This window comes from Pogonomyrmex barbatus, unplaced genomic scaffold (genome assembly GCF_055798465.1).
Source record: "Pogonomyrmex barbatus isolate J1 unplaced genomic scaffold, ASM5579846v1 scaffold7, whole genome shotgun sequence".
In the NCBI taxonomy this organism is placed as follows: Eukaryota; Metazoa; Arthropoda; class Insecta; order Hymenoptera; family Formicidae; genus Pogonomyrmex; species Pogonomyrmex barbatus.
Genome location: NW_028297171.1, coordinates 6,286,303 through 6,309,592, shown reverse-complemented (window position 1 = coordinate 6,309,592; position 23,290 = coordinate 6,286,303). Strand labels below are relative to the sequence as shown.

Genomic DNA, 23,290 nt, shown 5'->3' with positions numbered 1-23,290 from the left:
ATTGTCTCGACTCGCGTAGATCGAGCGATCGTTCCATCTTCCTCTCTCTCTCTCTCTCTCTCTCTCTCTCTCTCTCTCTCTCGTTCTCTCTCTCTCTCGTCCACGTGTTACTGTTAGTCATCGCAGGTGCATCATACGTGTGCGCGGTAGTTGCCGTTAATAAAAAGAATGTGTTCGCGCGAGGTGAATACGCGCTCGTAGTAGTAATGGGTAATTGAGGAGGAGCGTGAGTATATACATTTATATGTATGTATACACGTATATACGGTGCGGCGCGTTAACGGTTCTTCTCTTACACGGATTTCTGCTTTTCATAATACGCGCACACGGTCGCTCGTTCCCGATGTTGTCCCGTCCATATGGCGTCGAACAAAGAAACCGGCAGATCTAAAACGAGTGACAAATGAGTACTTCGGTTGAACAGGTTTCACGTAGCGCGATGTACCAGGTGTTTGAATCTTATAAATCTATACCGAGGTTTAATAATTCTACGCGTGCATTTTTTTTCGTGTTATTAAGTTATACAGTTGTACGACATTGAATCGTCTTACGACTTCTGTTAAAAAAAATTCACTTTATTATGTATTGCCGAAACATATAATGATATGTTACCTTTAATCTTAAGAACATCTCGCGTGCTAAAATAATACTCATTTATAGTCAAGTTTGTCGTTAAGTTTCTCTCTTATGTTTGGCGACAGTAGAAATTGACATCGATGAAAATTGTAATTTCTTTTATTTCGCATTTTCTCTTTGCACATGATGTGTTGTACAGTTGTTACATCCTGTATGTTTAAGATCTGTATCTGAATCATCCATGTTTATCGTTTCGTTTGTTAACTTCGACACTTAGAAATCGCATTGGGTAATTCTCGTGAAATCTATATCGGCGTATTAACAAGCATTTCGCGTTTATATAGCACGCGAGAAATAATAATTGATATCGTATATCTAACACGCCGCGCGTTATTTAGAAGTTCCGCTGGGCGGCAAAAAGAAATCGCCTAATTAAATTTTATCGACAAAGCGTAAAATTATACGAGGACTCCACCACCGACGGAGGTAAAAATTCGCACACAAGCCGCTGCTTCCTCGGGCGGAACTGAATACACGTACAGCACACGTGCCAGATTCGAGACCCGGCATTGATTTTACCGCGCGCTTCGTTGAGCACCTTCGAAAATTAGGGTCGAATCTATAATTGCGGATAATTGCCGATATTTAGAAGACAAACAAGCGCTCGACATTTTTAAAATCCAAAATTTGCATTTTGAAGTGATCTTTCGATCTTAATTTTTTTTTTTAACAACATTTAATTTGCCGATTTAAATGTATATATATATATATATATATATATATATATATATATATATGTGTGTGTATATAAGATTTTGTATTTAATAACTTTTATTGTTCTAATAATCTTTCCTTGGAATTGAGTAAAATGTTAGCAAATAGATCGCTGAATTAATTTTCACGGTTACTTAAACAGTAAAAATTTCCCTGTAATTAATCCTTCGGTTTTACCTTTCGATGTAGAAATTTGCCGGAATAAACCTTCGCAAATGGGCGGTTGGAAATCGCGGTTTCAAACAGATATTCTCGCTCTTGCGCGTATTTCATGGCTGAAATGGGTCGTACACGTGACGAAACACAAATTGTGCGATTGCGAGCAGGATTCGATAAGTCAACCCACACATGTCGAGTTGAGTATGTTACAACCAGGCGAACCAAGCGATTTCGAATGTCGCAATAACCAGGGTCGATAAACTCATCGTCGTTTATCAAAATGCAACAGGGATTTCTCTGTTTGGCGAAATGATACTTTCTCCGTTAGCAGGCTAAGTATTATGTTATACATAATATGAAAAAAAAAAACCATAAATTGATTTAAAATGATATTGATATTTCCACTATTTAAACATTAAATCGATTAATTTTATTTAACTATACAATTGTTAATTTAATAAAAATAATAAATTAATAATGCTTGTATAGGGATTCCATTACAAAAATATGTTCTTCAACAAATTTAGAAATTCTTAAGACACGAAGATTTCTAGAGGCTGTTGGAAATTAAGCACGATATAAAACGCGATATAATAAGCGCCATATAATGATATGGCATTTTGCAACATACGTTGTTTTTTATATGGAATTGTAAATATAATTTTTTATAACACATATAAAATACGACGTGTCATAATCTACTCTCTATACTTTTTATAATAGTTCTAGTGCAATTTTTTACATCACGTTTCCGAGATTAGCGTCCTCTTGCGTTGAACGCAGTGCGGTAGAGCGATAACTGGGCCGGAAAGAGGATGAACCGTGAACTCGATAAATAAACATTAGATCTGACGGTAGAACCAGGTCGTTTCGCCGTTGGCATTTGCAATAATAATCGCTGTTCTATCCTTTTCGTGTAAAAAGAGATATATCGGGCATTTCGACGTATTGCTATGTCGCGCAGCATTGTGATGCTGAAGTGGGCGGGTAGGCGAGTCTTCCTCGAGATGATCGGAACAGAATTGTGTTCTGCTGGATGGAATTGTAGGATCTTCACGCTAGCCGACGCCCGCGACGAGGATTGCTATGCGTTAAAAGTAGGCTGCGGTGAGAACGATACTTTGGCTTCGATGTAAGGAAGAGTATAGAGAATGATCTTCCTGGATCTGTAGAGAGGAGTCTGATCTGTGAATAATAACTAATTTTTTAGTAACTTTTAAAACGTCTTCATTTTAATAGAAAAAATTAATTTCTCTTTATTGAAGTTCTATGATAAAATCGTGAAAAGTGTTAATTATTTTATAAAATTATTTTTTATATAATGAAGAATATACGTTTCAGATCAGCATTGTTTTAATATACTTGTGGTCTTAGTAGTCTTGCGGTTATCTCTGGAATTATCTCTGGAGATAATTTTTATTTCTCCGCGTTGATAATACTGGGAAAACTCGTATTTCCGAATATAAACGGCGACTGTTAGATCGGACGGAAACGACAAGGTAATTAAAACGCGTTCCACGTTCGACTAGCAGGTCGACCGCACATTGTCACCTGTCGACTGTCATTCGCACCTGTCGACTGACCATCGCTCCGACTGACCCTTCACCATTGAGACGGGATATTGAATTGCGTCTTGAAATTATTCATCGCATTCTTGTCATAGTCTCTACGACCCGAATTGTTGCGGCAAAATAGTTAATTCTTGGACATTTCACGTTGCGCAGGTGAAATTTAATCGATATGGCATATTAATATCAATAATATCAGTGTACTTAGACATTAAATGTAACGATTAATAATTGAAAATATCTTTATAAAACTGAAAATAAGAAGTCTTATCGTTACTTTATGACTTGATTGAACATTTTGGTGGCTCCATTTATTATACATTAAATCGTGGTAAAATCAATTTTAAGTTAATTTCAAATATATTTTTTATCATTTGCTATATTTTAGACTCTTGAATTAGTATAGTTACAATTTTCCATAAAAAATAACTTTAAAGTCAAGAAAATCAATTCTAAATTTATAAAAATAATCTATCACAATATGTATTTAATTAATATTTTGCTTGAAGTACAGATAATGCTTAAGTAAATACTCCTTACTCGAAATAGATTCACGTTGAATTTCTCGCGATTGCGCTAGAACGGATGAACGTAACACACTTGGAGGCCGACGTCGCGACATTTTGAACGTCTCGTCGTGTCGTAACGTTTCGAAACTTTGGTAATGCGCCAAACCGATGACACACCCGTTTGTGTGACAAGTATCGCGTGCATGTGCGTGCATACGAGCTTTGGTGAGAGAGCAGCCGATTTGTATGGTAAATCGCATTCGCAAACGCTTTTGCGGCGTTAACGTAAGCGTACAGAAACGAGGTACGCGGCGTTAACGTAAGCGTACAGAAACGAGGTACGCGAGGGGCTTTTTAACGACTGCACATTGTCAGCATTGTGCCATTCCAGGCTCATTCGATACACGAGACGAAGGTGTGGGCGAGATCACGTGCAATCATTGCAACTTGTCTCGCGTGCGCCTTGAGAGTGCGGCGATTCGATTCTCATTGTCAGATATAATCGAGACAGATTCAATCGTGATCAATTTATCGGACGCTTTAAATTTCCCAAGAATTCTTATTATCTCAAAATGTATCTCTTAATATATATAGAATTATATATATCTTTCATTAATTATAAAATTTGCAATCTTGAGGGAATATGAAATGTTCCAAGTCAAAATTCAGTTATTATTTTACATTTAAAAAATTTTTTGAGTAAGCCACGATACGTGTGTTAAAAAAAAAATATATATATATATTTAAAAAAAAAAAATAATATATATATTTAAAAAAAAATATATATATATATATTTAAAAAAAAAAATATATATATATATTTTATATATATATATATATATATAAATTAAGGCGAGATTGGTTCCAAATTGATCGAGATATTCCTAATTAAATAAAATATCAATTTTCGTACACTTTGCTCGAGAGAAAAATGTACGGAAAAAATAGTTTGGTCAGCTGTATCAAAATTCTATTTAAAAATGAACGAATTTTGATTGAAGTCAGAATTCAATTTAAATTAACAAAAAACTTGTAATTAAATCATCAGCTTTCTGATTAATTAAGTGATTTAATCAGCAGTCTTATTAGTTCAAACTAAATTCTGCTAATTTCAACGAATTTCTACTTCGTTCATTTTTAAACTAAAGTCTCTACTATTTCACGTGACTAATTAACATTCTTAATAAAATCATGATTATTGTTATTATACACACATATATCATAATTACAGAGCTTTTTTTAATTGCGAAAAGTATTAGACTTTTATTGCTTTCGTTTGAGGATTCCAGGGGATTAGCGAAATTAGCTATCGTCGTTCAACGAAATTGCGTAAGACTTCACGCGGCGGTCGTGCTTCTATAATAATTCCACTGTAATCCAGCGGTAATCCGCGACAAGAGAACGAAGCCCGCGCGAAGTGTGTTAACATGTAACGCATACGCGACGCAGGTCGATTATTCCTACAGTTGTCTATCGGGGCCCCGGGCAGAGGGTCATTGCCTCGTAATCTACCGGGGGGAGGGGGGGGGGGGGAAATTACGCAGGTGCCGGGAAAGAATTCATCGGCTGTCGCGGCAAACGAACGCCTGTCTACTCGCGAGTCTGCACGTACACGCCACAGAACACGCGCGTGCACATCCGTTCCGTGCACGCTCGCGATACTCACGCGACTCTCGCCGCTCTCTCCCCCCCGCCCCCCCTCCGTGCAAGCGTGACTAATGCATCTCGAGGAAAATACACGTTGGCTCGTCTCCGCGAGGCTAAACTCGATTTCCTTGAAAATCCTTTTGATCAGAACAACGATGTTCCGCCGCATCTTTTCCTTTTGATGTTCCTATGACGGTCGTTGCGAAATTAGTCATCGAGAATCATTTCTTATTTCTACGAAGGCGTAATTGTGTTGCCGCGACAGTCTTTTCCGTATTTCCATTCACTTAGTATGTATTTCATTTGTATAACGGAAGAGAATGATTTTTTTTCTCGTAATTCTCTCTCTTGTTGCGACATTGGTTTTAAAATGTGACGTGTATCGATGATAGTCCGATAATCGTTAAAAAATTGTTGAAGGATAATTTCTTTTTTTATAAATATCCGCGATTTTTTATGATTGTCCGTGACTTTTCCGACTAAGTCGTTTTAAGTACAAGTTTTTATGTTTGAAATAAATATAAAATGCATTCGAAAGTGTTTCCTAGGTTTATAAAAAAAGCAATTTCTAACGTCTAATTTTCTTGCAGTTGGGAAATACACGGAAATTATGTGGTTGAAAAACACGCCACGTTCAACGTGTATCACAAGACGTCACCTATGAGATTTGCACTCGGTAAGAAAGCGAAACTGCGATCATTTTCGAGGCACGTGCGCGTAACGACGGTTTCGAAATTCAGGACAGGTCCGTCGAACGCGATTTTCGTGCGAAGATTAGCACAATCGATGGTCTCTCCCGAGACTTTCACGCGATTGTGGAAACGGACGGATGCGACTGCTTGCAATTCCTTCGTTTCGCCGAGGCGTCCAATTTCTACTTGAATGTACCTGCATGTTTGTATCAAACATATACACATGATATATTATATCAACAGAATAAATTTATATAATGTAGATACGGAAAAGCAATTATAATAATAAACTTAAATATAATTTAATATAATTCTTTTTTAACTTTTAAATGTAACTTGCAAAGAAATGCTTGCATATCATGTCAGTTATATCTCTCGATGCAGACTATTAATCACGGAGGAAAATCATATCGGAAAAACGCTGATAAATTGGATTCGGTAATAAATAAAATTAAGAATTGCTTATTGATTTACTTGCACTGGCTGTATGCTGTTCCGTTAACTGTTCGCCAGAGACCAGTTATTTTTATGACACATTCTCTCTGGGACGCGTTTTTAAGCAATTCACTCACCCTCTGACCTCATTCACTAACCGTTACTATCACGTATCGTTCTTAAAGTGGAAGGCTATATACTAGCCTTATATTACAAACAGTGAATAAACAGCTATTAATTATACGTGAACTTTAATAATCGAAATAAATCGTCTCTACTATAGATTTTAAATAGAATTAATGCTGTTTACTATTACTGATTCTTTTTATAAATAAATACGGAAACGTTTTAACTTTTTAAAAAAATCAAGTCTATATTATAATTTCTTTATGTAAAGTAGCGCTGAATCAGTTTTTTTTTTCAAAGCTAACTAATATTAAATATAAAATATTACTGAATTTAACTTATATTTATATCATAAAACACTACGATATATTTATATTAACAGTGACACAAATTAACTTACATTCAAAGATATATCTAGCTGTTTATTCTTCCCGAAACCTTTGCTTAAAAAAATATTTTTTTAATTGTTTATGTCTTTCCAAGAGTAGTTCTTTTCAGTAAGAAAACATCTTTCAATGTTACAGTATACGTAATTAATGGTCAGTGTCGTAATACACATTTTCCACGTGTGGAGAACATTCGAGGAAGATATTCCGTAATCTCCCACGCGAGGTCAAGGCTTATGCGTGAACGGCTATTATTTGTAATCCGCGGCGACTCCTTGTCTCTCTCGCAAAGTCCACTTTGGCAATCTGTAAACGCCAAGTCGTGAACAAAGCGTCCATTGTCATCGCGCGTGTACGACGTACGCGCGCGCGAGATTGCGCCTCTCGGGCGAACTCTTATGGTGCGCCGTTTGCGAAACCGTCGTCTCTCGTTACGGCGCGAGGGAAGGATAACGGGTCGACACTGGTTGCCATTATTTGCTTCGCGAGTCCCACAGTGCCGAGTGTCTCAGCGAAACAGAAATAAGTCGTTCGCGGCTGTTCTTTTGTCAAATATAATATAAATATCTCGAATAATGGGGAATTCAATTTTTATTTTCATTAAAAAAAAAAAAAAACATATTTTTTGCTGAACTGAAAAATAATGTTGCTATAGAAAAAGTTAATTTTTTATTCATTTATTAGTGCACATTAGAGTGATCATTATTGTAATTAAAATATGATATTAAAATATTCTATACTTCTAATTTATCTACTTTCCATATTATATACGTTTTTTTTTTAATACGTGTGCACATTAACCTTGAAAATTTAATTACATCTACATGGGACAGAATAAAAAATTAAATTAAATTAAAAAAATTATGGGTGTGTTGCAAATATGGCGTCACATAAATATGATTAAATAATCTTTTAATTCGTGCTTGTTACGAAACTGACTTATTTACGTCAGTCAGCGGACAAATAAACGAGTTGAAATCAAGCTGTGATATATTATGAGTTTATATCGATTATCATTAAAGAACGCGTTTCGTTAGTTGCGTTTCATGTTACATCATTGTAGATGTTATTACAATGTTATATCTCTATAGTTCATGATAATTCTAATCAAATAAATCTTCCTAATATATTTTTCCATTCAGTTTTCTCTACTCGAAATAAATAGTTAACATGAAAAATCATACAAAATATCTTAATTTTGTAATTCGAATATGATGCAAATGTCTCTCTCAAAAACAGGTTTAATTATTTTCAATATTGATGAACTTTTTCTTAATAAAACAAAAACATTTATCGTTTTTAAATGCGGATATTTAAAACTTTTATTGAGCACACGAGATATTTAAGATTGCGTTAGCATATCGATATTAAATCTTAACTGGACACTTAATGCATATACTTATATTTAATTATTTCTGCGATAAAGTGCAATTAAATCGTGAAACACGACGATCGAAAGACATCGGGCATTGTTAGCGATCGCAAGGAGAGAATCGTGTCCGCTTTGGAAGCGAGTGGAAATTCGCGAATACGATGATGCCCGCTCGTTAATGGAGCAGGCTGTTGCATTTCATAACGGGATGCTAAGCCGCGGAACCGAGTTAGAACCGGCTTCGCGTGGTCGCACGATTATACCGTAAATCACGCACGCGAGACGTAACGTCGCTCGTGGAAAATGGTGGCGCGGAAATGCGGATCGGAGGAAACTGTCGTCGGTGGTTGAGTCTCAACGAGTCAGGTGAGCAATCAAGTCGTGACATTGAGCTATTCGTCGCGATGACTAAGATTTACATCCTACAACTGCATACAAGCATCGAGAGATTAACATTAGTAATATAACTATTAGTAATATAAGCATCGGCGATCGTCTGTGAATCTAGACTCTTCAATATCGTAGAATTAATATCGTGTCCAGCTTTCAAAGTAATGTGGGAAAGCAAAGGTGTATTGAATATTTACTTTATCGATTTGATGACTCTAACAGTCATTTAATATTATTTATGATAACGAATAATATTATTTATAACAGTATATATATTCTTATATAAATATTAATAATTCGGCAATTATAATTCCAGTTTATTGTTGAATTTTCATTTTATTGAAAAGTTTACACGTAACATAACACAGAGTAATTAAATTGTGTAACATAATAATCTGTTAAATAAATATATTATGTATAAATTAAATCAAACTCGGATTTTGCTTTTGAATTATTTCACGATTGTGGGAAAATTTGAAATGCGAAATAAAGGAATCATTCCGAAAGCGTATTGATTGAGTTGCATAATAATGCACGTTCAATAATAAACTGTCATAACTTTAGGTTTCAGGAACCTCATCCCGATATGAACTACGCTCCATATTTTCTCTCCGAACAAATACGCGTGTTACATAACACTAGGAAGTGAAGGTGGCTCGTGCTGTAGTTGCGCAACAAAGCAACACATAGATACCGTAGCATCAGACATATCTAATTTTTGCATTATGCATAATCCCGAATTCTTTTTTGTCATTCTTTTATTACATCCAGTCAAGTTTTATTTTTTTTTATTACTCCTCTAAAAAGCTATTTTTCTGCCAGAAAAGGAGATTTCAAAATATCTCGAAATCCAAAATCTGCCGGATAAGAGATTATATAAGCTTGATTTAATAATCCTCAAATTTTTTTTCTACATTTATACATATATATTTACTATTAGCATTGTAATATAAAATGTATTTATTTATAAATTTAACATTTTTAATTTCATTATTTCTAATGAAAAATTAAATTATTTTTCTGTCCAATAATTTTTAATCTTCAATAATAATTGCTTTCGTAGAAAAATAGATTTAAGTTGCTACAGATATAAAATAAAATTCGAAATATTGTAACTTGAATTATTTCAAATGAACAGATTATTTGACGTATTTATAAATATTAGAGATTTATTACAAAGATTAAGATTAGAAAGATTATATAATGTGTTTAACTGGAAGGAACTTGGTGATTTCCTCGAGCTAAGCACCTTTCCATATGTTGAGCATGCTGATAGCTATTATCACGTGTTTGGAACTTCCCATTAATAAAGCTCGAGCTTCCCTGCGGCTGCTATTCAAGGGTGGTGGATGGATTCACGAGTAACCATTCGCCCACGCGAATACATGAGGTATACGCGAACGCGACTGTTGTTAATTGCACGAGACAGGTTTGCGTGTGTGTGTGCGCGTTCCCCGCGGGAAAACACGACGTGCCGGCTCATTGTGCGCCCGATCCGTACATCTTGTTAACGAAGGAGAGAAGATAATGCTCGCGACTTACGACGCCACGCGTTTCGCAACCGCACGTTGACACAAAGGAATGTCTAATTTTTGGTACGAGCGGAAACCGCGTTGCAACACTCAACACTCAATGTTCCGCCATTCAGTGGATTCGGGAAATCTTCATCCCGCCATCCTCGATCGTCCCTGACTGAGAGAGAGAGACGCTTCCCCTCTTTCGAATCTTCTCTGTATTATTGAGAATAATGAGGCACTAAAATAAGTCGACACTTAGCGAGCGGATATCCGCCGCGATAGACGTTCAGATATCGATTAGCTATATTTAGATATTGATTTTTCTGATTTCTTATCGTCGTATCGACGAATAATCTCGGTGTTACCGATTTAGTTTAGTATCGGCGGCTAAGCAAGCAGAGATTACAGAGAGCTCGTTGGTTCCGTTTGAGCGAGCAACTGGACACGAACATGGGCGGCAACCGTGGCGCACACGTAATTTTCGCAATAGCGCTCGTAACAATGAGCAGTGCGCGCGTTTGCCTGCTTGTCCACCCACTCGATATAACCCCGGCCTTCGTCTCACTCTCGCGGCTAATGTAGTAATATGCTAATAACGCGTGTGCCTCGCGTCAAATGAAATCATGTGGGAAACGCGGCGCGTCGTAATGTCGACTCGAGATTTCCGAGCAGTTTAATAGAACCCACCATTCGTTACGTATTCAAACTGTTCTGCTGAAAAATTTACATCAGATGGAGATAAGCTCTGTGAAAATTTTATTCTTTAAACGACGATGCTTTGATAATTGATACGAAGAACGCAAGTGTGAAGTAATTTTTGGAATATTTTGTGTAAGTAGGTGTACTGTAAAATTTTTCATTATTTTTATATTAAAAATAATTATCTGAAAAAATTGAGAAAATTAACAATATTTTTTCACGCTGGGAAGAGGAAATAAAGTCTTAATGAGTAAAGTAATTGACTAAAAATGATTAAAGTTTTCTACGTAATTGATTATGCATATTTAATATTTTATTTTTTTTAAATCAAGCAATTTCTCTAATGATTTTATAGAAGCAATTTCTTAATGTTTAATATTAAATATTGAGTTACTTTTTTCATTAAATAGCATCTGTAATCGATTTCTGATTTAATTATTTGACTTATTTCTTTATTGATAAATAAAATTTTACAAAATCTAGTAGCTTAATTTCGTGGATTTTTAAGACAAAGCCAATTAATAGGAAAAGCGTTTTAGTCTCTATACGCGTTGGTCCCGTAAGCTCAATTCTAATTACTATCGATCTCCAGTACTCCGGTCAAACTTTATTAATGTTTCATGCAGGTCAGGACTTTATTAACTGTACTTTTGCATATTTTGTTTCAGGTGAGTGCAATGACCAACTATAATCGATGCGCCGTTTGCCCGTGTGTAAGTGGAATCACAAATGAGTTTGTCCGAAAAGGGTATATGTATACACATCGAAAACGTGACTTATATGAATAATTATTCAACGTGTTGTATAGCTTTTCGTTTTTCCCGTCTTTAAATTTAATTTTAATTTTGCTCTTAAAGAATTATTTTTATATTATATTCAGCTATTTAATTGTGTGTGTGTACTTTTATATATTTTGAGTTTAAAAAAATAATATATTTTAAAATTAATTTTTAAAATTAATTTTTTAAACTTTATAATTTATATGCCCTTTTTAGGATAATTTAGAAATTGTCTAAGATAAGAATTTATTCGCATCATTGTAAGATGTTACACTTTGCCGAGATATGTATCATTATATTTATTATTTAGTACGTATTTAGTTTTTATGTTTTGAATAATTTCTGCCACGGAAGCTTATGCCTCATATATCGAGCTTATATTTTATGATTCATCGATATGCAAGAATTTATGTTTGAATATTGATTGTTGGTTCATATCAAAAATTGAAAATAAATATGATAGCTTCAAGCCTTTGAATGCTAATTGGTACCAGGAATAGTCATAGTAAAATTATAGTCTATTGTAACATTACGAAAAAAAAATTAATGATATTTTTCTATGTACTGCCTTGCATCTATCGACATTGACTTAAGAAAATCGTGCAAACTTGTCACGTATGCTATCGTCATTCGATGTTATTTAGTATGAATTGCAATTCTACGAGTTGCTACGCTAAATGTCGTAGTAAACGTTATGTCACTATTTAAAAACAAGTATGCAATATCAATCAGGTATAATTACTGTTATCTCCTTGCTTCATCTAAAGAATAACAAGTTGCCTCTCTTTACATACAGAAGAAACTGAATGTTTTAAACAAGCTATTTATCTTGAAAAACTGTTTTGCATAAATTAGATTTTTAAATCGAATATTAAGATGTCATTTTAATCTTTCTCAGAATTAAAAGAGTTTATACATATAAACGATACTTCATGTGTGTGTGTGTGTGTGTGTGTGTGTGTGTGTGTGTAATGATGTAACATTGAAATATATAATGAAATTTTCTATTTGCAGTTCAATTTTCCGGGTTACTTTGAGATTTAAAGATGTAATCTATCGTGTAATTTTCATTTCTTTTTCTATCAACCCTCTTCTATATAGCAGTATTTTAGTAGAAACCTCTCTCGCGTGAGAACAGAAGTGAGTTTCGAGGATATATGCTGTGCTCTGCAAAGAACAAACGATACTGGACGTATCGTCAAGACGCGCGCAAGAGAGAGAAAGAGAGAGAGAGAGAGAGAGAAAAAGGACGCGATCCATTAATATTGTAGACAAGACGGAGAAAGGCACGATGCGCTAAAGCTAAGAGAATCCTTTTAATTATTTGCCTCCTATGAAGCGGCGGTCGATGCCGATCAAAATTACAGCAACCTACTCGATTGCATTCTAGATGAGAAGCAGTTATCGTCCATCATCGAGAAAGAATTAGAAATTAATTTTGTAAATCGTGCTTAATACGAAATAACATCTCATTCTCTTTGGTTTAGATCTTATTTGAACAGGAAAATTCGCAAATATCACACTACATATATAGAAATTGAACGTATTTTGTACATATATTTCGTTATTAATAATAGCAAGTTCAATGTGAAACTTTTAAATATGATATTAAACGAGCTTGCAGTAATTTTGTGCTTAGGTAAATTTACGAAATCCTATTTATGTTACGAATCCTGTTTGGTAGGCGTGACTCGTGAGCTCTATAAAATTTCTCAGAACGAGACGCACGGAATGCCACGTGGAAATCGAACTAACGGTGACTTTGTCGAAACATCGAGTTGACTCGATAATGAACCGAAAAACATTTATTTAAATAGTTCGTAGAACATTTCGGATATTTGACAGACAGGTGAATCGTTGCAATTTTAAAGTCACATGATTTGAAAATATATTTCTTTCAAAACTCATGTTGTATTCGAAACAGTGCTAAATTTAATTCAGAATTATCTCCGTTTTTTTTTTTTTAGAATTATTTTAATAATTGAATTATTGTTTAGATAAATCGCGATTCAAATTAATTGAAAAAGAGCACAATTTTTATATCCACTGCTATATTTTCCTTTTTTCTTTAATTTTTTTGTAATTAATGACTTTCTGTATTTACATTACAAGATGATCGGAAGTATTTCTATTTGTGTATTATTTCTGTACGTTTTCCTTTATAAATTTAACATCACATTGATTTGCGACAATCGGTACGAGTTAATTCGTATTGTTCTTTTGCCTTTCTCCTGCGTTCACGATAAATTCTGTAGCGCAGAAAACACGCGTGGCATATTCCAAGGCTACGGCGTCGTATTTCGCAAGCTGTCTTAAATTCTCACGCGCTTTTAAGGCGATCGACCTTATGCCCGTTGTGTCTCCTTTCGCCTTCCGCAATGCGAATACGTTTTCTCGCAGGGAACCATTCCGAATCGGAGGACGGTGAATTTATGAAGTAGTCCGTATGCTTCGCCTTCCCGTTGCCGACGAACCGCGCCGATTTATGCGACCCGGATGTGCACGCTTGCAATCGTATATATAACAGCTGGTTTCATCGGAATATGGAATGCGTAATACAGAAGGTGTCCCTGACCGATTTCTAGTTAAAAATTCTTTGCCTAATTGTTTAATGGATTTAATTTGAAAATTCAGTATATATTCAGTAAAAATTAATTGATTTCAATATTTAATTCAATTTATATATAGCGCATCAAATATCTTTTTAATGAATTATTGTTCTAAAATAATAGCGGTATTTAATAATTGATATTAATAATATTTGATTTATCTAGAATAATAATATTTTATAATCCGCATTTCTTTATTGATTTAATTTGATTTATTTGAATATGCACGAGAAATAATTTAAAGCCATATTACAGCAAAGTTATTTCTTTTTATTTTATTATTTGTTTACTCTTTTTTTTTTTGTTATCAATTTTCTTATATTTTATTCAGTTATTTCTTTTTATCTGTGAACGCGTTTGAATTTTCAAAGCAGTTTTTTTCAAGTATATTCAAATCTTCCTTGTTAAAATTTTTTTGTTGACTTGCCTTCCCGTATTCTGATTCAAGAGAGATTGTTACGGTCGCGACACGAATAAAAATCGTGTATTCTACTTGATTCTTGCACCGATGTAATGACAGATACGTGAGCATTGTTGCGTGTTTCGAGTAAAACAGGATTCAGGTTCCCGTAACATTGTTGTTGGTGTCTTGCGGGTTGTTCGAAATTTTTTAATGTCTGAAAAACTCGAGATTAATATCTTTAACCAAGCTATACAATATTATTTGTGCATTCGCTTTATCAAGAATTAATGTCGAATATTAATAAATATTTTTTTTATTTGATATTCGAAGGACAAGTATGAATTTTATCTGATATGTTAATACATTTGAACATCTATATATATATATATATATATATATATATAAAAACGTTGCATATTTAATTATATGTATTTGAATGCTGCAGGTAGATGTTTTCGAATTTTTCGAGATATTTTTGAAGGAAATAAAACAGGAAATGGTATTTACTGAATGAATAAAAATATCGATGTCTCTGATACCGAGGGCTATTTTCATGCGACGTTAAGAAATTGCTGAGAGACGACGTCGGAACATACAAACTTGCAGTTTCTAGTCACGCGATTTTGCATTCACCACGAGACGAACTGATGTACGTGCAGTCTTACGAGATATTGGGTGTCCCGAAACACCGAGAAACCTCCATACACGGATTCCTTGACCGGTAATATATCTTCCGCATTCTAGCAATATATCTTACAAGATATGTTGTAATTTCACGGTTATAACATGTCAGACACGCCGGTTTAATTTAAACTCGCAATTTTTCGATCGCGAGGTATTTGCTTTGCAAATTCGTCGCGACCTCAGATGTCGGAAGCTTGTATATTTAGAAGTAACTCCTTAATTTTCGTTATTTTATTCTCGACAATTAACATCGCATTTTCAGCTTTATAAATAAATTTCCGAATCTATATTTAGCTCAGGGACACCATGTATATGTGGCATTGGTATCGGGAAGTGTGCACGTGAATGCGCGTGCGGCGCAATCACTCGCTCGATATAACTCGCACTCGCACCTTCTTTCTCCGTTCGTTGAATTCCCCTTGTATGGTACTCGTATTCGTGTGGAAAAATTGGTTGGCATCTGATTGGATGAACGAACAAGCACAGAAAGATAAGGAGATCGAGAGCCGATTCAATTGACTTTTATCTTAATTTATTAACTTTTCTATTTTGTTTTCCTTCTACCCAGACTCAGTAAGCTCGATTGCAAGTCGATATTCGTATATCTTAATAATGATTTTAATAAAATCTATTACTCTTTTTATATTTTTCTTTATATGTAGTTATGGATACAAACAGACAAAAAAAATGCAAACTTAGAGAAATTATAATATTGTGTTAAAGGCAGTATTAATTTTTTCTAGAATTGGACTAGTAGGATAGCAAAAGATTAATTTGTATATTACGATTAAAATTAATTTATTCTTTATGAAAGAAAATATTAACGAATAAAAAAACGAGTTACTTTATATTTTTCGTGTTTTTGCATTATTATTATTATTATTATTATTATTGGTTTAGAAGTTTTTTATTCAATTGTATTCATTGATATATATAAATTTAAAAACAATGCAATTTTGGATTTATAGATTTTATTCATTATTTCACGCTATCTGCAAAATTTGTGATAAATACATAGATAAAATATTATGTTGAACCTTTTATTGATATTCATCAAATATAAACTTTTTTCAATGTATTTGACAACTGCGAAACAACGTACGAGGTTATATGTTTCAAAACTTTAGAAAATTCAATTTCTTGCAATAAAGGAAAAGTATACTTTCGTAGATCACACAGATTTGATAAAGTTAAGAAGTTTCTTTCTTATATAAAATAATATTCTAGTATTATAACAAACTCTATAGTAATTTTTTACAATGCATTTTTTCGACTGCAATTATAATATATATATATATATATATATATATATGTATAGACAATTATAGCAAGGTTTTAAAAATCAATAATTGATAATGATTGATGGAATGATGATTGAATAATGAAATTAACATTAACATTTCTTGTTAACTTTTGACACCTTTGTTTTATATCAATTTCTACAGAAAAAAACATTAAGTCCAAATGATGTATCGATGTTACACGACATTGGGAATAAAAAAACAATTTGACAATCACAACCATAAAGATAATAAAATCTCTTCTCTCTTTAATTATTCGTACAACCTAGAAATGAAAATGATGATGAAGACGTAAAAAGTGTAGTATAGTATCTAAATTTTATTACGGACATAAATCTATCTTATTTTGTGTCTTCGTTCTCGGTCGGTCTTCATCGTTATCCATCTTAATTTGAATGACTCGTCCAAAAGTGTCCGTGAAGAATATATTAATCCAGCGTGCCACAACTAAAGAGTTAATCCCGACGCGGAAGAAATACTATCGATGCGGTTAATAATTATTATTCCGAGTCGGCGGCACGCAGCTGCTATTTCGGCAGCTGCTATTCTCGTACGTCGCGTACGTTCGAGAAAGTATGAAATCGGTATCAAAGCTCAAACGCGTGACGGAATTATGGATTAGGTGAGCGGCGGTAAGTACCGCGCGGACGGCGTTAAAACGCGGACGTCCACGTTGCCGCGGCAGGATTTTTTAGGTCAAGGCGACACGCTCTCGCATTGAAACGGTATTCCCCATATGCTGGAATTGAGAATAACGAGCTGCTCTCTTTGGATATCGATTCCGCGTTAAACGACTCGCGAGACCCGGCGAGATTTAATCGACGTTACTTGGCGCTCGCGACGAGTAATGACACTTCGATACGAGGCGAAAATATGGAACGTTATTCCCTCTCCCCCGTATGGCGAGGCTGGTTATTCGCGGCGTGCGCGCGTAACTCTCTTTTATTAAAAATTTCCAAACCTAAAATACATACGCGCGGCGCAATATCGCGCTATTTTTATTCGCGACAGTGCACCGTCGTTCCGTCATTTACAATATTTCACCGCGCGAGAAAGCTGTCTAGCTTTATGAAACAACTTTATATGTATTGCAGCTGTTGTAAAAACGAGATATAATGTTGCGGAATGCCTAGCAATGAGAGAAACTAATATTGCAGAACGGTTTGAAATCGAGCCTCGGATAAATTTGTCAAGTAATTTTAAAAGGTGGGATCGCTTAATCATTTTCATCGATAGGGATGATCGTCGTTATTGATTTTCGCGAAAAAACGAGCGATATGTTTTTTAACTTTATTAATCTCCGGCTTTAGATTAACGATACGGTTACGGGTTAACGGGGCTATCCCGTCCCACTTATTTCCCCGTAGCGCAACGAGCGCGTGCTTGCGCAACGCGACGCGCACGAACGAATGTGCGTGTGCTCGTACGTTCACGCGCATATAAAATGCACGAATGCAGAATATTGTGACAATGGCCCTCGAACTGACACTCGACATTGTAATCCTCTGGCCAATGCAGTTATTTCTTCAAAGAACATCAGTAATTAACATTATTGCAAAGCTTCGAACTAGTATCGATATATTCGAATGCGTAATGGATAATAAATTGATATATATGGAGTATTTCAAAAGTATCACAAATATTTTAATGTTGTATCTTAAATATTAATTATGATTATAATAGAATTAAAATTCCAACAAAAAATATGCTCGTAAAGTTTTTCAGGTTAAAACCGATTAACGTTGGCTAATAAAACGTGGGATTTGCATATCTACATTTACATTTACATCGATCCATTGTTCGGTGAATTTTACATCTCAGATATTACTTTTTTTGTTCTGGTTTTGTTCTTTTGTTCTCTGACGTATAAGTATTATGTGCACTATAACGGTCAGCTGATATTAATAGTTAATTGCTAATAAGAAATTTTAATCTTGTATATTTGAGTTTTTTTAATAAGAATTTAAATATTTGATTAATTACTTTACTTAAAATCATTATTGTTAAATCTAGATATATATATTTCAATTATAAAATGAAAATTTATTTTATTTAAATTATATTTAAATTATTATAAAAATTTACTTTATTATTCTTATTATGAAAATTAAGATTTATTATTGTAATATTTTTTTCTAAATTTATACGTGTTTGGATGTATCTCGAACGCATAATTGCATCGCAAATTAAATTTTTCACTGATTAAGCTTTTTCAAAAACGCGCTATGATGCGAAATGATGCGCGAATCACTATGTCAGTGACATAAGGAACGAATAGTAATTATTGATACACATGATATTATCGTGTAATTATGTGTATTAATAATTAATCTGAAATACAAGAAATAGAACATTCAACATACATTTATTTTACAACTTACCAAGGAGTAAGTAAGAATAATTTATCGCGACCATGTATATCAATAATTAACCGGAAGTATGATGGATAAAACATTGGGCATTTATTTTATTTACAACCCGTTAAATGTTTCGACAAAATATCTGCGGCCTTGGGGTTTGTTTTTTTGTATACAAGCTATGTGTGTATACAAGATTACCATTGGGCCATTTGCGTTTGAGACTCGAGCCGCGGCGCCTGTTGTCCTCTTCGTTTCCTCGCATTATTATTCGAGACGTGGTCGTGTGAAGACGTATTATTCTAATACGATCATCCCTTACGAATACTTTACGAATAATAACCTTTACGAATCCATGCGATGACTCTCGCGATTAATTATGTAAGCATGTCGCAATGACGATTATTTCTCGTAAATATTTTCGACGACTTATTCGAACATTTATTCATGGATTTTGAAACGGAGATAAAGAACGAAAATCGTTTCTTTATTGATTGCATTAAGGCGAATCTTGCGACACACTTTGGGTTTTTCGTTGATTGAGAGTCACATATTTTTAGTTTAAAAGCGCGACTTGATGGACGCGGGATCACGGATTTTAACAAATTAATTAATGGAGAGTCGTGATAGAATCGACGATCGGTTTTTGGTAAATTAATATGGAAAGCGAAGGGCGGAATATACAGCGGCGTGTATTTATTTTAAAATCGCACGTAAAATATTTTACATTGACGACGAATTGGCCTGCACTAGAACACTCGATACTCATTTTTGTGACGTGCAGCATGCTGATTTTTTTTACTATATAGTCACCTTTATTGTATATATTGCCTTGTTTCCAATGTGATCGTGATAGATATCGGAAAATACTGTTCGAAAACGGTCGTTTAAAGTATCGCACGATTTTCACGTGTTGATAACAAACTCGTGTACAATTATAATTATCCATTAGTGAGTGTTATTCGTTAATGAGTGTTTTGTGAGTGCTACAACGAAATCTGAGAGGAGGAGGAGGCTTGGAAAGCGTCGGGCAACGGCGGAGCAACCAAGGGGTAAGTAATTATTTTATTTCTCTCTCTTGTTATAATTAAAATTAATTATTTATATTTATTTTATGTGCAATAATTCTTCGATGTGAATTATTTTGAGTGATTTTCTATAATGTGAATGTGTTTGTATTTTACAGATTTCAACATAGCTGTATACATCAACTCCGCTGCTGCGCATCGTATTGGTGAGTCGAATCTTTTATTTCGATTTGGGAGATAATGGATCTGTGAAAATTGTATAAGAGATACATATATAAGATGTTTCCTGGAATAATTTGGGAATATATGAAGATTACAGGTAATTGTAGCAATTCGTAGATACATTATCTCGAAATGGATGAGTTAGAGCAGATTAGTATTAATATTTAATCCTGAGTTACTATTCGTCGATTTATTGCATATACGAGAATAGTAAAAACTCATGTAAAATGGAATGTGATTGTGAAACATATAAGTCTATTTGCTTGAAATTTATTGAATGTAAATGAAGAAATGACTGAAAATGTGGAAGCTTGTTAAAAAATAATAAATTATGAATAAAATAATTTTTGCAAATAAGAAATTGTTTCCGAAAAATGAAAATATATATTATTCCTTGTATTTACTTTTTGCCGAACATTTGACATACAAACAAAAAATTTAGGAAATAAAATTAAAAAATACTATAAAGATACGGTATACAGTATTACAATATTATAATAATATTATTTAAGAAATTTTAATGTTAAATATATTAGAAATTAATTAAATTTAATTACTCTTATGAAAAAAAGAGTAAAAATGAAATTAAAATTTTTGAAATGTTTTTTGAATTAAAACTTTTATTTTTTTTTTATAATACTTTTTATATTTATAGACTGAAAGATTTAATTAACTTATTAACGAGAAAAATTTTATGTATTATATGTTTATATGAATTAAAGATAGTTTTAATTTGTGAAACATAGTCGGGAAAATTCTTAATTTTTTAGTGTATATTTTATTTTTCTCTTTCTATTTCTAAATATTTTTCAATTGGATTTGAGGCCTGTGTTTGCTTTATTTTATCCAGGATTAAATATTATATATGTAGATTGAGAGCAATATCGATAGATTTTTTTCAATGTTTACAACTCACAAATATAAATGAAAAAGAATATGAAACAATTTACTGTCACGTAGCATATTTTAATTAATTTATATAATAAAATATGCGTTAAAATAGTTATTAATTATATTTATATTGTAATATGCAATTCTAATTGTTTATAACTCATCCATCTAAAAAAGATAAAAATATATTAATATCTTATATAATTTATTGTACAAATCAAGCAACATAAATATAATTATGCCATATTTATTTAATATCATTAATTAATTAATTTGTCTACACCTCGAAAATGTTTGCGACTTTAATATTGTATTAGAATTCTTTGTCCTAATTATTTTTGAAGGTATGCAGTAAATATTTTAATTTATCTACTTGATGATATTTGCGCGAGAAGTTTCTTGAAAAATTTCTAATGATTGAAATATAACATTAAATGACATTATTCTCTGAATGAGTTTTTTAACGAGGTTTAGAGATATAATGAAGACAGCTTAGCGTCATAAGACCAATAACGATAACCGTGATAATAAAATATTTTGATATTTTTTTCATCGCTTCTTCCTTTTTCTTTCCCAATTTGCTGCCATAATTACGCACTAAAATCCTTGTGAATTGGTCGGAATTCAATTGGTAATATAATTTTAATTTTATAATAATTTTTGGCATCGCGCGTAACTTTGTTTAAATAATTATATTGAATAATTATATTGAAATTTGCGAATCATAAATGAAAATGTTTTAAATTATATAAATCTTAGGACACGATATGTAATATTGTGTCTATATTTAGCAAGATAATATAAAATATCCTAAAATTTTTTAAGTATCTTTTTTTTAAATATCCTTTTTTGTTAGCTACTGATTTTTAAAAAATAGATAACTGACGACATATTGATCTTGCTTAAAATTAGGGAATTTGTTTCTACATCATTCTAAATATTGTTTCTTGCGCTTGGTCTTATCTTATTAGTTTTCTTTTAGATTTTTTACATAAATAATATTTTCATAAAATATTTTCTTAATTTTTTGAAAAGATAATTTTTCTTGCAATTTAACATATTGCATTGTTTTTCCCATTATGTAAATGAAATTGATATCACAATTTCAACTTAACGTGACTAGTTCGATTCTTTTTTTTTTTTTATATTTATTTTTGAAATAAAATATATTCATCGACTGATCGTTAGCGTCCGACGGTGAAAATGGTGCAACTGTGACACAATCGGTTGAGACTCTATTAAAAATTCCATATGTTTCTTTTTTTTTTTCTGTCGATATTTTGCAATGGGTATTATTGGTCAGTCGACCTACCTAGTCGCAGTCGAATTGGCGGACGTCGGTGAAAGATTACCGAGTCCGTAGTTGTACACATATGTATTCGATTTCGATATCACGATGACGTTGCTAACTGTCATATCGAATTCACCCGGACGGATATGCGGATGTCGATAATGGAGAGTACGTTTCAATTCGCTTTTCCATTACGGCACGAAACTTGAATGCACGGTGGTCCGTACTTCGTCTGCTCGCAATCAATCGCCGCAGGATTATTCTCAGCCTCACTTGTGGACCGTTTGTTCTTTCGATCTGTTGAATCTCCATCCGATTTCGGGAGTAATGAAATTGACTGATGATCACTTGCAATTAAATGGGAAACTATTAAGGTGTAATTAGATTCGGGACGGTCACCGCACTTTTGTTATTTCGCTAAATTTAATGACTCGATATTTTAGTACATATATCTAACATGCATTAATATAGGACTTTTTATTTTAATAAAAAATGAAATAATATTTAAACAATGATTATTTCTAAAAATTTAATTTAAAGAAATAAATTTTCATGAATTAAAAAGTAAACCACTGAGGGGCTAAAGCATAAATTAAAAGACATCTTTTAATCTATATATTTTCTGCTAATTTTTTATTTTTATTTTATTTTGGAGAAATGTCAATTTTTAAATTAATTAGTAATTTTCGAAGTATATAAAATAGACATACTTAAAAATATTGGTATAGGAGCTATATATTAAATTTAAACAGAGTTTGCATTATAATCTCTTCAAAGTGAAACTTTATCGGAATACATATTTTCATTCATAGATATATTGAATATTAAAAAAATGTTAATCTCTATCAATGCATGCATTTTTATGTCATATTATC

At 33.0% G+C, this 23,290-nt stretch overlaps 1 protein-coding gene across 3 annotated transcripts in view; it reads left to right on the top strand.

The window, feature by feature from the left end:
- Positions 1–23,290, top strand: part of trc (Serine/threonine-protein kinase tricornered) — a 129,051-nt gene that overhangs the window by 31,591 nt on the left and 74,170 nt on the right. The window contains exon 2 of one of the 3 annotated variants that reach the window (XM_089083502.1): positions 20,170–20,217. The exons of the other annotated variants lie outside the window; for them this stretch is intronic. Coding sequence (XP_088939628.1) covers positions 20,170–20,217 — 48 coding nt within the window. The remainder of the gene's footprint in view (positions 1–20,169; positions 20,218–23,290) is intronic. 3 annotated transcript variants of the gene reach the window in all.